Below are 15,428 nucleotides of genomic sequence, written 5' to 3'. Positions count from 1 at the left end.
AACATCAGAACTGTGTAAATTTCCACAGAGGCAGCCATGTTAGTCTGTTGTTGGAGAAACATCAAAGAGCCTGACGGCACCTTAATGACTATGGTTCAGAATGGGGGTGATGGTCCACTTTATCAGCTACATTAAGTGCAGGTCCTGCTATATGAACACAATGCGTTTTCAGGAAATCTTTTTTTAGGCAAACGTTTGCATAACAATGAGGCAATTTCCATTTTTTCCTATGGAGAAATTTCTAATGCATTCCTGACCATAGAATTTTGAACCCAGGATGACAAAAGAACACACGGAAAATCCGGGAAAACCTCTGAAACCTTGCAAAAGACAATCAGTTATTTGTCTGACCTCTCCCTCTTTCTCCCTCCATCCCACCATGGTTTCTGGCAAAATGGCTGCCGTAGACCAGCAAAGCACAAAAAAGTAAGCCTTGTTTTAGGCTGCTTATTTGCTTACAGTACTAGAAGCAGGTCTGGCTGTTTGGATATCTGAATCTGTGGTGTGTATATCAAGATTTGGATACTCATTTCTTGTGTTTGGTTAAGTTAATTTTTGTATAACAAGCGCTTGGGTGTAAGTATACACACACACAAATTGTTGAAAGAGGGATTATAAACAGTGAGGTTAGAGTGAAAACATTTCCTTTCTCTCTGACCTCACTGGTTCATAATCCCTGGTAAGTAAGTGATTTTGTGTGTGTGTGTGTGTGTGTGAGAGAGAGAGAGAGAGAGAGAGAAAGAAAGAAAGAAAGAAAGAAAGAAAGAAAGAAAGAAAGAAAGAAAAAGAAAGAAAGACACACTTCTGTGACTCAGAATAATACTTCCCACATCCAAAGAAGTGTACTGTATACTGTTTTAGTCTTACAATAACAGTATTAGTCTTTAAGGTACCACAAGTCTCTTTGCTCTTCTGCTACAACTGATGAACAGACCTAACTGCTCTGGAAACTGCTACAAACAAAGGTGGATAATCTTAGATAACAAATGGCAACAATAAAAAATGACGCAGCGGCCAAGATCCAATATAAAACAGCAGTTAAAACAAAGCAATGAGCAGTGACAGCAAGAAAGATCCACGTTGCCACAAAATTCGGTGAGCAAGATGGTTAGCCTGACATCTAGAGGATGACACTGATAGCATTGAAATATAATGTGAGGTGTTGTTATTCTCTATCTCTCACAGCTACAATAAACCTACCATTTAAATTATGGACTGGTCATTTCTTCGTCAGAGGACAAACGGGCAAATTTAGCAGGGGATCAAATACTTTTCGCCCTCACTGTATATGTTGGGAGTGAGGAATCTTTCTGAGCCTGAGAGCGGCATTTCTTTGTGGGCTACTTTCTGAGGGTCATAGGTCACAGTGACAGACAGGGCAAGTAGCAAAAGTGAGTGGAGTGATTATTGTAGTTTTTACCTTCATACCATAGTCTACCTACCAACAACCCTTTCTACATTCCTCCCAAACAAGAAAAAGGCATTGTAAGAGTTCAAGGACTCATTCAAGTCCGGTAAAAATGTTTAAGGTGTGAAGCATGGTGAATGAGAGGTGTGGTCCCTGAGGGAATATTATTTTTATTGGCTTGTTTTTGTTATTTTGTTATGTATTCTGCGTTTTTATACTATAAGCCACCCTGTGATCTGTAGATGAAGGGTGGTACATGAACTTAAAAAATAAAATAAAAAATAAAGAGTTCCAAGGGCCAGGTAGAGAGGCCTGGAGGGCCACGTTTGGCCCCTGAGCTGCAATGGGTGTTTAAGGAGATAACAGAAATCACTGTGTTAAAGCTGACCAAAGACCAGAGATAGCATTATTATCAATTTACGATGAGGTGGAGGTTCACAGGCTATGAAGGACTTGCTCACAAATTTATTGACAGCTGCATGAATTATTATAGCTAGGAAGTGGAAGGGGCAAGCAGAATATAAAATGGAAGAATGGTATAAAGAGGTGGGGGACATAGCTATTAATGATGAATTAATATGCACCATTAAGGAAACACAGGGAATATGCAGGAGAAATTATTGTGAGGAGATAGGGAGGGTGTTTGTAGAATTTGTACTGTTAAAATGGAAAGGGGTCAAACCATTGAAATTTTGGGAGGTTGGATAGTTATAATGGAATGGTCTCGGTGGTGGGGTGAACATTTTTATTCTTATTTATTTCTGATGATTACTTTGTCAAAAAATTTTTTACAAAAGAAAAGAAATGAATGAACCAAGTTAGTCCATATCAATGAATTTCAATCAGTCTACTCTGAGTAGGACTAACTTTGGTTCAGCCCCAAGTAGGACAAAAGATTTCCACATTGCAGGGGTTGGAATAGATTACCGTTGTGGTCGCTTCCAGCTCTATAATTCTATTATTCTAACTCTGAGTAATGATGGCTGTATAAGCAAGTGTCAGTTATGGCTGGGGAACCTCCATGTTTTGTAGCAGCGGGGGGGGGGGGGGACCGCCCCAGCAGTCCTGGTAGGTTCATATGGAGAGAGGCAATCCTTGAGGTATTGGATATAGAACTGGAGTCCTTCTACACCAGGGGTCAACAACCTTTTTCAGCTGTGGGCCAGTCCACCGTCCCTCAGACCATGTGGTGGGGCGAACTATACAGTGGTACCTCTGGTTATGTACTTAATTCTTTCCGGAGGTCCGTTCTTAACCTGAAACTCTTCTTAACCTGAAGCACCACTTTAGCTAATGGGGCCTCCTGCTGCTGCCATGTGATTTCTATTCTCATCCTGAAGCAAAGTTCTTAACCCGAGGTACTATTTCTAGGTTAGCAGAGTCTGTAATCTGAAGCGTATGTAACCTGAAGCGAATGTAACCCGAGGTACCGCTGTGTTTTGAAAAAATAAATAAATAAACGAGTTCCTATGCCCCACAAATAACCCAGAGAGGCATTTTAAATAAAAGGACACACTCTACTCAGGTAAAAACACACTGCAGGCCGGATTTAGAAGGCGATTGGGCCAGATCCGCCCCCCCCAGGCCTTAGGTTGCCTACCCCTGTTCTACATCATAATTTGCCACTTGAAAAGGCAGGAATCCTAGGTTCCCTCTTCCTGAAGATTCACCAAAGCTGAACCATCTGCACCTTCTAGAAGCATTTCAAGACACCTTTGCTTTTGAGCTGACTTTGAGTGGCTGAGCCTGTACAGAGGAGGGCTGATAAGGAGGAAGCGGAGGAACACTTTCCCCATTCCTTTTCCTCCAAGTTGCTCAAGGGTGATGCCTGTGGTTAGATAAGGAGAAATAACAGAACTGGAAGGACATGGCAACAGATTTGGATGGGATGCTTATCTATGGTATGGAAAGGCAAAAATACATAAAGAGTTCCACAATCATATAATAAGGAGATCATTGTTCAAAGTTGGGGGAAAATATAAAGAATTACTAGAATCTAATACACCTTGGTGGCTATCACCTATTGAGGCATTGTCACTTAACACATTGGAAAAAAATGGAGAATGGCCAACATATAGAGAATTATTGGTAGAACAGGAGGGAAAACTAAAACTGAAAGAATATGAAGAAATAAAAGAACATCTTCAAAGTTGGTTGCACCATAAACAGCTAAATGATATTTTCAAAGAGGATAATAAGAAAAGTTTTTCATATTCGGTTTCCAAATTCCAAAAGGAAGAGATAGAAGAAAATTCTAAATTATTAAAAAAGGCATACAATATCCTTTTGGAATGGGAAACTAAAGATGAAGAAGTAAAGCCGGTGATGATAAAATGGGCACAAGATATAGGCCACAATATACGATTTGAAGACTGGACAAAACTGTGGAAAGTAAATTTGAAATTTACAGACTGTATATTGCTGAGAGAGAATTACATGAAGATGATTTAGAGATGGTAGATATCACCAGTCAAATTAGCAAAAATGTATAAAAATGAAAAGAAGGAGTGTTGGAGGTGTGAGGGTGAAGGTACTTTTTATCATATGTGGTGGGATTGTAAAAATGTAAAAATATATTGGGAAATGATACACAATGAATTGAAGAAAATGTTGAAAATAACATTTGTTATACAACCAGAAGCTTTCCTGTTAGGTATTTTAGGTCAAGATCTGCTGAAAGAGAATAGGACATTTTATATATATGCTACTACGGCGGCAAGAATTCTGATAGCACAAAACTGGAAGACTAGAGAAATTCCAACAAAAGAACAACGGCAAGAGAAATTGATGAATTATGCAGAACTGGCGAAACTTATGGATAGACTACGGGGAAAGCACCACAGTGCCTTTGAAAAAGAGTTGGAACCTTTTATAATATATTTGCAGAAATAAAGAACATTGACTTGATGGCAGGATTTAAATAAACACTCACATATTTATTAATAGAAAACATTTAAAATAATGAAGAAACCATATAGTGGATTTTAAGAAACAGCAGTATGTAATAAGAAGCTGAGGGAAGCCCGGGATGGAAGGGCTGAAGAGGTGTAATATGTATGTTATTGATATGAGATGTATGTAATGATAGAAAAGAAAGTGAATAAAAATTTGTTTTTTTTTTTTAAAAAAGGGTGATGCCTGTGATTGCTCTCTTCCCTCCTCCACCCCATATTAGTTTCATATATGTTTAAAAATAAAATACAGGCATTTATGAGTTTGTGAAGTCACCTGCCTGAAGCCTTGGGAGATGAAGCAGACTGCAAATTTAAATAAACACAAAACCTGTTACCTATCTAGGTGTTAGGACTATGTTACCACAACGTAGAATTGTGTATATATATTTTTAACTGCACAGTTGTTATAGCAACCCAAGTTCCACACCAATGCAATCAAATTCCAAAATAATGTGATATGATTAAAAATTGACACTGCAGTCCTGAAAGTATATTGTGTCGTTATGGAAACTGGGACAGCTAAAACTCCACATGCACACATACATACATTTAAAGCTGAAAAATCCAGGGGTGGGGAAGGAGAAGAGACTCTTAAAAAATCAAAAATAGGGACTGCTGTTCTTTTGAAGGTGTAACAACAACAAAAATCACTCAAGATTAGCAAACTGTCTGTCCTCCAGTTAGTCTATTTATGCAGAATAACAGACAATTTTAGGCAGGGGTGGACTTCAGTAATCTTTCATAATATGGTACCCTGTGCGAGGCCAAAATTTGGCGCCCTAAAGATTATTTGCTCTTGCTGCTGCTGTTTGTGTGTTTTAGAAAGAGATGGATAAATCACTGTATTCTCAGCCCTTGTCACTTTCCCATATGTTCACTCATAATTCCACATTAATCTGATTTATATATTTTTTTAAGGTTTAAAATTTTGATTTAAATGCAGTTTTAATATAGTTACTTAAAAGTATTTAAATCCTTTGGGGGGGGAATATGAATTTCTGAAAGTATTTTCTCTCAAGATGCACATTTTTATGTGTGTTGATATGTGGGCAGGGAAAGAACAATTTTGCTGAATACACCTTTAAAAAACAACATTTTGGCCAAAGTGCCCTTTTAATTTAATCATTTTTACATTATGACTTAAAGCTTTTAAAAGGGTTTAAGGAAGATCAGAATCAGAATATGGGGATAAACATGGTGCTAAAATTATGCTAACTGATGAGACTTGAAAAGGCAGCATGCTTATTTTTTATCAGTTTTAAAATTGGGCTAAAACACTTTTAGTGCTATTGCGTGACTATATTTTATTGTGTGTGACTATATTGTGTGAGGATATATTTTAGCACAAATGAAAACAACCATGTTGATAAAATTGTGCCACTTGGAAAAATAATAGTGAAGGTGCAGTGAAATAGATTATTTTAGACTATGCGGAACTGGACAAACTAACTGGGAAAATTAGATATGTGAGAAACCAAAAGTTTACCGAAGACTGGGAAAAGTTTGTAGAGTATCTGAAAAATGTGTGTGATGTGCAAACAACGCTAGTGGGGTTTCAAGAAGCACTGTAAAAGTTAAGATGTATTGTCAAAAAGAAATAGAAGAGGGAGGGAAGACAAATGGCAATATAATGAAGGGAATGTGTACTGAAGAATAACTATGGATGATTACCAGAGCAGCTGAAGGAAGTCCATAAAGATTTAATTTGTTAAAAATTTGGATAAAATTGTATAATTTTGTTGGAAAATCAATAATTTTTCTTTTTTAAAAAAAGCAGTGAAATAGATTCATGACAACAGGCTCACCACTCTTGTCCCCCAAACAGGTCACTGCACGCATAAAAATTACACATCTTTAAAAATAAAATAAAAATGGAAGAATAGTATGAAGGCTATTAAGGGGAGCTTGCACTTCAGTTCCACACTGTCAGAAACAACAACAATTGGAGTATCTGCAGTTTGTAAAAAAGTAGAAGTGTGGAGAAAACACACGAGGTTAACAGCCTGATGACGATGCTACGTAGATGCCTTACACAGTGCCGGCCCTACCATTAGGCAGAATGAAGTGACTGCTTGAGGCAGCAATTGCTGGAAGGGTGGCAAGGTGTTGGTGTCCTCCCGTCAGTGGCGTAGCGTGGGGGGTGCAGGGGGGGCCGGCCGCACCGGGCGCAACATCTGGGGGTTAGGGTTAGGGGGCGCAAATCCACGGGTTAGGGGGCGCAAATTACTTGCCTTGCCCCGGATGCTGACAACCCACGCTACGCCACTGCCTCCCGTGGTCTGCTTTGTGAACCCCTGAGCTAGGCTGCTGCTTTCAGATTTGGTGTCTGGTTAACAGGGATGGGGGAGAGATTTGATTCATTTTGCATTTTAGGTGAACCTCTCTAATTTGCACTTTCTGAAACCATACATGAACTGGAACAGAGACATCCTTCCAAATTTACATTTCTCTGAATTTTGCAATGCAGCTCTCTATATCAGGGGTCAGCAAACTTTTTCATTAGGGGGCCAGTCCACTGTCCCTCAGACCTTGTGGGGGCCGGACTATATTTTGAAAAAAATAATGAATGAATTCCTATGCCCCACAAATAACCCAGAGATGCATTTTAAATAAAAGCACACATTCTACTCATGTAAAAACACCAGGAGGGCCCCACAAATAACCCAGAGATGCATTTTAAATAAAAGGACACATTCTACTCATGTAAAAACATGCTGATTCCCGGACCGTCCGTGGCCTGGATTTAGAAGGCAATTGGGCCGGATCCGACCCCCTGGCCTTTGTTTGCCTACCCATGCTCTATATGCTAGAGTGAAATGTGAGGATAACATACAAAAATGCATTATTTTAGGGGAAATTGCATACAAAATGTGCATAACAGGAGAAATCCGTAATAAAATGCTGATGTATCCAACTGTATTGGATTTAAATGCAGTTTTAAAATATTTGCTAAAAAGTATTTAAATCCAAAATGAGAAACTGAGAAAAAAACAAAATTGACACCCCATCCCTACAGGAGCGTAATTTGTGTTCTGGGGGAAAAAGGACATAATGGCAACCCTGTTGTTGAGCATTCATTCTGACTTGCTTGCAACAAGGTTGAACAATGTTGCATCCCGCAAATGCCCCCCCCCCCCACACTTCTTCCCATCATTTTGGAGTATCAGAACAGGTGTTTCTAGACTGTCACTATTTTGGGGTGGGATTCAGTCACACACCTGCAAATTCAGGTTGCACATTTACAGTTCATTGACACAACAAGCCTGGTTCCCCCCTCCCCCAAATTGAATTTTGTTGGTGGCTTCTGAATAACCCATATATTGAGCTTTGTTTGCAAAGAGATTAGATGACATCAGATGTTCCTTGCAAAAAGTCCAATCTTTTGGAGAAGTGGATTTGTTGAGCAAGACCTCCAAAACCAACTTTAATTGCCCAACCTAATTTGCTGGCATGTAATTGAATCCTAACCTCAAAAACATAGATTGTCTAGAAGCAGCCTATACAGTGGTACCTTGGGTTACATACGCTTCAGGTTACATACGCTTCAGGTTACAGACTCCGCTAACCCAGAAATAGTGCTTCAGGTTAAGAACTTTGCTTCAGGATGAGAACAGAAATCGTGCTCCAGCGGTGCAGCGGGAGGCCCCATTAGCTAAAGTGGTAACTCGGGTTAAGAACAGTTTCAGGTTAAGAACGGACCTCCAGAACGAATTAAGTACTTAACCCGAGATACCACTGTACCAGACATGTAGAACATTGCCATATTTTAACCTGATTTTTAGCTTATTGTTGGTTTCGATTATTTTTTGAATGTTTTAAATGGTTCTTTCTGCTTTTTTAATTGACAATTATATTGTTTGATTCCTTTTGTAAATCAAGTGGTATATAAATATTGTAAAACAAACTACTAATCCCTTAAAGCCAATTCGAATCACGTTCTCTTCCTCAAAGAATTATGGGTGCTGTAGTTTACCCTTCACAGAGTTATGAATCCCAGCAACCCTTAACAAGCCAAAAGGCCCAGACTTCTCTGAGCAGGGAAAATGGGCTTTAAAGGTATAGCGCAGGGGTCAGTAACCTTTTTCAGCCATAGGCCGGTCCACTGTCCCTCAGACCATGTGGTGGGCCGGACTATTTTTTTTGGGGGGGGGGGGGGAATGAACGAATTCCTATGCCACACAAATAACCCAGAGATGCATTTTAAATAAAAGGACACATTCTACTCAGGTAAAAACATGCTGATTCCCAGACTGTCCACGGGCCAGAATGAGAAGGCAATTGGGCTGGATCCGGCCCCTGGTCCTTAGCGTGCTTACCCATGGTATAGCATGTGCATAGTGGTGCTTCTGGCTGGACCCTTTCACAACTGCTCGCCATTCAAGCCCAATCTTCACAGCCCAACACATGTACACGTGGTACATGTATAAAGGTGTCTCAAATTTCAGTGGTGCCTGTGTGACACCCACAATCGGTGCACCACTTGTTTCTCACACTCCATTCTAAACCATAGTTGGGGTGTTCTCTGATGCAGTGCCCACAGACCCTCCAAGTGTCCCTATTTTCCAGGGAGAGAAGCCGTCCTGGTTTCTGATTTGATCTTGGAATTTCCTGCTTTTCCTTAAAGTAAAGGTAAAGGGACCCCTGACAATTAGGTCCAGTCATGACCAACTCTGGGGTTGCGGCGCTCATCTTGCTTTACTGGCCGAGGGAGCCAGCGTACATGTGGCTAGCATCACTAAGCCACTTCTTGTGAACCAGAGCAGTGCACGGAAACTCGTTTACCTTCCTGCCGGAGCGGTACCTATTTATCTATTTGCACTTTCACGTGTTTTCGAACTGCTAGGTTGGCAGGAGCTGGGACCAAGCAACGGGCGCTTACCCCGTCACAGGGATTTGAACCGCCGACCTTCTGATCGGCAAGTCCTAGGCTCTGTGGTTTAACCCACAGCTTTCATTGGAGAAACGTTGGAGGGTATGGACTTATCCAATCTCTGAGCCATCAGAAGGCAGCCCTGTATATTTATAACTTCCACTGTTTTATTATATCTGTCGGAAGCCACCCAGAGTGACTGGAGCAACCCAGTCAGATGGGTGGGCTGTAAATAGCAAAATTGTTGTTGTTGTTAAATAGGGCGTCCCTATTTTCATCAGTGAAATGTTGGACGTCCCTGTTTTCATCCGATACATGTTGGCGGAGACGTGCCACAGCAGCCGCGCTCCCTTAATTCCTCCTCTGTCCGACGCAGCGGACGGACCCAAAACCAAACGCCCCTGCGTTTCTCTGCTGTGCTGGAAACGGTCCTCCTCGCAGAGCGGGCAGCCGGCTCGTGGCTCCATGGAAGGGGTTTCGCTCCGCTCTCGTTTACACCAGCGCCCTCGAAAACGGATCTAGCTGCTTCCGCGCCTCCCACAGCAGCCCACCCCCTCGCTCTCGACAGGTTTCCAGAATGCGCCTCCTCCTGCGATGCAACCGGGGCGGACGACCCCTTAAAACACAATCCGGGGGGCCGGATTTTGGTGGGGTGGCGGCGGCGGCGGCAGGCAGGGGTAGGATGCGGTAAAAAGCGGAGGGACTGAGCCCTGAAAGCGGAGGAGGAAGGGGTGCCTTGCGCACCTCCAAGGCACCGGGATCCTCCAGGAACCAGGCGACGTTTGCGCAGCGTAAGGAGCTGGCCATCTTCAACCTAGGGAGGGTGGAATTGGGAAGCTCCGTTAGGAAGGCGCGGGGGAGGAGGGAGAGAAGACAAGCCAGGATCATTTAGATACCGTTAAAATAAATAAAGAAACCCCTTCGCCTCCCTCCGACCCCAATGCAGAAAGAGAGACACCTATAATTTGGTGCATGCATGACACTAAAATCTGGATGCGTTGACAGGATGCTTTTTTTAAAAAAAACCACCAAGCACGTAAACACACTCAAAAAGGAAAAACGGTGTTTGCATTTTATTTGAGATATAGCGAAGGGGGGATGTGGAAGTGCATCGGAGGAAACCCTCCCCAGCACGGTCGCATCAGCGTAGAAAGCCTGCTTGCTGTACAGGGTGGGGGAAAGACGGGTTACTAGTTGGGTTAATATTATATTTCTATGAAAATGGGGATTGCAGCGTGGATAATGCTCGGCTCCTTCTCTCCCGCCCCCTCCACTCTCCCCCCCCTCTCTCTGTCTCTCTTTTTCTGTATATTAAATATGCTTTGCTTGTCAATTTCATCGCCCTGTGCATTTCTGCAGGGAAGGCAGCCCCGCCCCCTGTGCGCGCAGGCGCGGCCAGCCTGAGGTTCCCGCAGGCTCAGCATTCAGTGACCACAGGCTGATGATTGTAGGTAAGGAATCAGATAAGAAAGTAATTTATAAACCTCTTTAAATCATCAAAATGCAGCTCGGTAAAGGTCCGCCGCGTGCTCTGCAGACCTTTTGCTCCGCTTTGCATGCAATGCATCGATTCGAAATTGTGGTGCCTGCCTGCTATTTTTTATTTTTTTTGCAAGTGGATATGCCAGCATTTTGATTTTCTCCCCTTCTTCCTCCCACCACCCCACTCGAGTGGGGACCGCGAATTCATTTCAGTTGCATTTGCTTTTTGCAAGGAACAATGTAGTTAAAACTAAAGGGGGGGGGGGATCTGCAAGATTGGCAGAGACAGAGAGAGAGAAGGCGGGAGGGGGAACAGAGGGGGAAAAGCACCCCAAGACTTAGTAGCCGGGTTTGTTGCAAAATTGGGCTGTACAAAATTCTGGGGCGCTTTTTTCATATTGCAGTTTCCATGTTTTACACGCGGGGAATGATAATTTGAAGCCCCTCTCCCATAAATACGATATAAAAGAGTTAGGATGAAGCTATGCAGAAAGGGGGGGGGGGACGAGGGGAGGGGAGATGAGACGTGGGCACTGATTTTGCAAGGGAGGGAGAGAAAAGGGGTCGTTTTCACAAACTTTCTCCTTCGAATAATTTCATGCCTTGCCTCTCTTTCAAATAAAGGGGATCTCTGCCTGTGCAACAGAATAAAAAGAGGGAGAATTCCGCCATTTTGATGTTTTTTTAAAAGTAAAGACTTTGACGGGTTTGTAGTAGCCGCCCTTTGCTGGAGACCAGAGAGAGGGACACAACTCACGCTTTGCCTGTGTGTGCAGCGAAGTCTTTCTCCTTTTCATTTTAAGGTGGGGGGAGCCACCCTTTCACCTCTTGGAAGATTGGGGTTCTGATGCATGAAAGTGAATATTTGCTGAGAACAATTTCTGCAACCCAGGTACTTTATTATGGGGGCACACAGGCAGTACCAATAGCATCTCCCTTGAGGTCTGAGCTGCCTTGGAAGTATTGGCCCAAGTTTTTTTGGTTTTTGTCTGTGTTTCATTTGTGGTTTTAATTCTGGAAGTGTGCATGGGCTATTACCATATTCCCTCCAGCACATGGGCCCATTTTGTCCTGCCAGTTGAAACGTGTGGGTTTCAACACACCTGACTCCATCTCCCATCTCTTTACAAAAATAAAGGGTCCCAGGAATTTCTGCATCCCTTTCTCCCACCCTTATCCTGCCCCCTTCTGCAATGTTTTACTCTCCATTGGTTTGATCTTGAAGGAAGTGGTTTGGGGTTTTGTATGAAGTACATCACACTGGAAACATTTTTATGAACTGCTTGTTAAATAGCAATGAGGTGTGATCATCTTGCTGTTTGCAAAAGTCGAGGGGAGAAGCGTGCTTTTGTGTAGAATCGGTGATTTCAGTTGCTTGTTTGAATGGTCTTGGACGAGGCTTCCTTTTAATTAACCACTCACGCTTCCAGAATGCTACTAATGATAGTGTAGTGCTAATTGCTAATCCTTAACGTTAGAACTTTATATTATTAATAGATATCACAGTCACAGTGGCTGTAGAACTGAGCAGCTAGATGATAAGGTAAGATTAGCACCTGTTATTGAAACTTACTCAAAATGCTTAACATTGAAAATAATTCTGATGGCAATGTCATAGATGTGATAAGGAGCCAGGCATTTGTAGCAGTCAGTTTATGGCTTATGCAACACATGATCTGCCACAGTTTAGGTATTACAAAAGACCATTACCTAGAAATAACAAGATTTTCCCGCTTTCGCTCCAAAATCATGGTATTTTCTCTTCTGTTTCCTTATGAGTCCTCTGTTAAGGAGAGAGCTAGAAATGGAAATGGCCGTGATGATTGTTTAATAGCTAGGAATTGTGTTTTCAAATTATATAATAAAACCATCATCAATCACAACAGTGGATAAAGTGCCTGATTGGACCATTTTATTGCAGTGACATTTAATGGCATTTTATGTGCCCACAACACACTACAGGCAGTCTTGGGAAATGGCGTAAATGCCCTTCTTCCCGTTTATTGGATTTTTATTTTACTACTAATTCTCGAACGTGGGGTGTGTCTTTGGAAAATCAAGTATTAATGGGCATTGCACAACTATTTCCAAGCGCTACATATTCTTGAGGTATCTGGATTTGTTTTTGTTTGCTTTCCCCCCACGTGGAGAGCTTTGATGTGTATCTATGCGGCTGGTGATGTTCAGAGTTGCTGCTCATTGAATAAACATGCAAGGATGTATTATTCCCCCTCAACTTTTGCAATGTTCGTAAAGGGAGATTTCAGTGCTCCATCTCCTTTCCTTGGCTTAAGTCAGTGATGTCTGAAGACTGAGCTACGCTTACTGATTCCTTTTGTTTGAATTCCTTTTAAATTGCTGGTTGTTTATCTCAGTTTATAGCCCATCATAGCCCAACAGCTCAGGGTGGATTACCATGTAGTGCAATATAAACAGAATTCCATTGTACAGAGGCTTATGGTCCAGAACCTGGGTATGAAATTGATAACCTAAAACCTTGCCCATGTTTTACAGACTGCCGGTAGAAATGTGGAGTAAAATAGTGGGTTTTCCCCTCACCCTATTATAGATCTGGGAACCACTTTCTATTTTAATCTATCACAGCAGTCCCTGTTCTAACTTTGTATGCAACTTTATGCTTACAGAGTTCTTTCTTTCTTTCTTTCTTTCTTTCTTTCTTTCTTTCTTCTGACATTGTGCCATCAGTATACTGTACTTAGCATGGTGCAAAGTAGAAAAGGACAGGGCTTTGCCCTTTGGAGTTTACAATCTAAAAATTGTCTCAGGGGAGACAACAGAAAGATGAGGAGGGAACTGAAGCTGGGGTAATCAGGAGATGAATATGCTTTTATACCACTTAACACATAGTTCGACTCCATATCAGTAGGGCCTCAGTCAGTTTTTTAGGGATGATGGGAGTTGTATTCCAGCTGCTCCATCCTTGCAGGTGGGGAAAACGATTGTTCTTCCCTTTCTGTTCATTTTTCTCATTTTCCCACTTTCTCTGACAAAACCAGTGGTGGTAGCTTGACAATTCCACCCTGTCAGATCTTTTGCTTATGATTTTTTATTTTTGCTTTTACAGTGGTAGCTCAGATTAAGTACTTAATTTGTTCCAGAGGTCCGTTCTTAACCTGAAACTGTTCTTAACCTGAAGCAGCACTTTAGCTAATGGGGCCTCCTGCTGCTCCCGCGCCACCGGAGCACGATTTCTGTTCTCATCCTGAAACAAAGTTCTTAACCTGAAGCACTATTTCTGGGTTAGCGGAGTCTGTAACCTGAAGTGTATGTAACCTGAAGTGTATGTAACCCGAGGTACCACTGTAGTTCATTTTCCAGTAGTGTATTGTCTTGTGTGTTTATGCTGTTTGGGAGCAAGAGTGGGTGAAGGAAGGAAAAAAGAAGCCTTTGCCCTTTAACATGCCTGCGACCCATCAAAATGAACATAACCAACCAGCTTGTATTGAGGCCTCTGAGATGTCCATGTGCCCACCCTCTGGCTTTTGCAGGAGAAAGGGGGGGGGGGGAGGGAGCACCAAACATAAACCATTCAGCTTATTGTGCTATTGACAAACCAGCATATGTACATGGTGTGTTGTTGTTGTTGTTGTTGTTGTTGTTGTTGTTGTTGTTGTTGTTGTGAGGGCTGCCTTTGTTTTGATGGGTCACAGGTTGTATGGGGTGGTGAAGATTGGAAAATAACATGGCGTCCAGTGGTGGGTTAATAGTGTTGTTTTCCCATCACATGCTTGTATCATAGGTAACGGGCTGAGTCGTGAAAACTTCGTAAATATATTTCATCATTTCAGTAAGCTGAACAATGCTTTTAAAAACTGCAACGTATGTACCATCTTACAACAGCCCTTCAAAAGCCACCTTAAAAGCCCATGCCTTGATCTGGCGCTTAAGTATCTAAGGGGGGGGGGGCACCGGCTATATTTCAAGGGGCTGGGAGTTCCAAAGCTTCCTTAGGGGGCCGGGATGCCATGCAAAGAAGGCTTGACCTTGCACCATCACCAGATTTATCACTCCTTAATGGTGGGGTGCTCAGGAGGCCCTACCTGTTAGAGCTTAATTGCTGAGCAGGATTATATAGCGAGTGGCATTTAGGTCCCAAGTCATTCAGGACTTTATAAGTTACAATGGTACCTCGGGTTAAGTACTTAATTCATTCTGGAGGTCCGTTCTTAACTTGAAACTGTTCTTAATCTGAAGCACCACTTTAGCTAATGGGGCCTCCCGCTGGTGATGCACGATTTCTGTTCTCATCTTGAAGCAAAGTTCTTAACCTGAGGTACTATTTCTGGGTTAGCGGAGTCTGTAACCTGAAGCATATGTAACCTGAAGCGTATGTAACCCGAGGTACCACTGTATCTGTATATGGACTGCAAACAGTAGTATCCTTTGCAGGAATCCCTGGTAGCTGTTCAGTGGCTGGAGAGGGTAGAAGGTAACTGTCGTGGCAATTTATTGCAAGAATTTCAGCAGAGCCACAGTTTGGTGCTTGGTATCATTCCTAGGAGTGGTCTGAAACAGGCATGCAATGCTACTGTGCTGCAGTTCTGGTTTTGTAAACTGACCGGACCAGAGACCATTAGGAAATTCTTTGTACAGAGCTGATGTCAGCACCTGACATTGTTTGACAGTTGTCAGGGCCCCAGCACCTCAACAGGACCCCCTGCTCCCTGTAGCTGCCCCTCATTCATTCATTCAT

At 42.3% G+C, this 15,428-nt stretch overlaps 2 protein-coding genes across 8 annotated transcripts in view; one reads left to right on the top strand and one right to left on the bottom strand.

Annotated features, from left to right (window-relative positions):
• The window catches only part of LOC310680353 (uncharacterized protein), a 339,545-nt gene that overhangs the window by 172,260 nt on the left and 151,857 nt on the right, over positions 1–15,428 (bottom strand). The window contains exon 4 of one of the 2 annotated variants that reach the window (XR_014512727.1): positions 13,929–13,992. The exons of the other annotated variant lie outside the window; for it this stretch is intronic. The gene's annotated coding sequence lies outside the window, so the exon portion shown is untranslated. Of the gene's footprint in view, positions 1–13,928; positions 13,993–15,428 lie in introns of those variants that run through there. 2 annotated transcript variants of the gene reach the window in all.
• Positions 9,575–15,428, top strand: part of L3MBTL1 (L3MBTL histone methyl-lysine binding protein 1) — a 41,507-nt gene continuing 35,653 nt past the window's right edge. For 2 of the 6 annotated variants that reach the window (XM_083446852.1, XM_083446847.1), the window contains exon 1: positions 12,238–12,257. In XM_083446852.1, the coding sequence (XP_083302978.1) occupies positions 12,250–12,257 (8 nt within the window). In that variant the 5' untranslated portion in view covers positions 12,238–12,249. Of the gene's footprint in view, positions 10,024–10,591; positions 10,684–11,459; positions 11,607–12,237; positions 12,258–13,643; positions 13,662–15,428 lie in introns of those variants that run through there. The other 4 variants (XM_083446848.1, XM_083446850.1, XM_083446849.1 and 1 more) reach the window with 4 other exon arrangements.

The sequence above is a fragment of the Podarcis tiliguerta genome, assembly GCF_965153285.1.
Source record: "Podarcis tiliguerta genome assembly, chromosome: 6".
Lineage (NCBI taxonomy): Eukaryota > Metazoa > Chordata > Lepidosauria > Squamata > Lacertidae > Podarcis > Podarcis tiliguerta.
The sequence above is the reverse complement of the archived record's forward strand: the minus strand, read 5'-3'. Positions and strand labels throughout refer to the sequence as shown.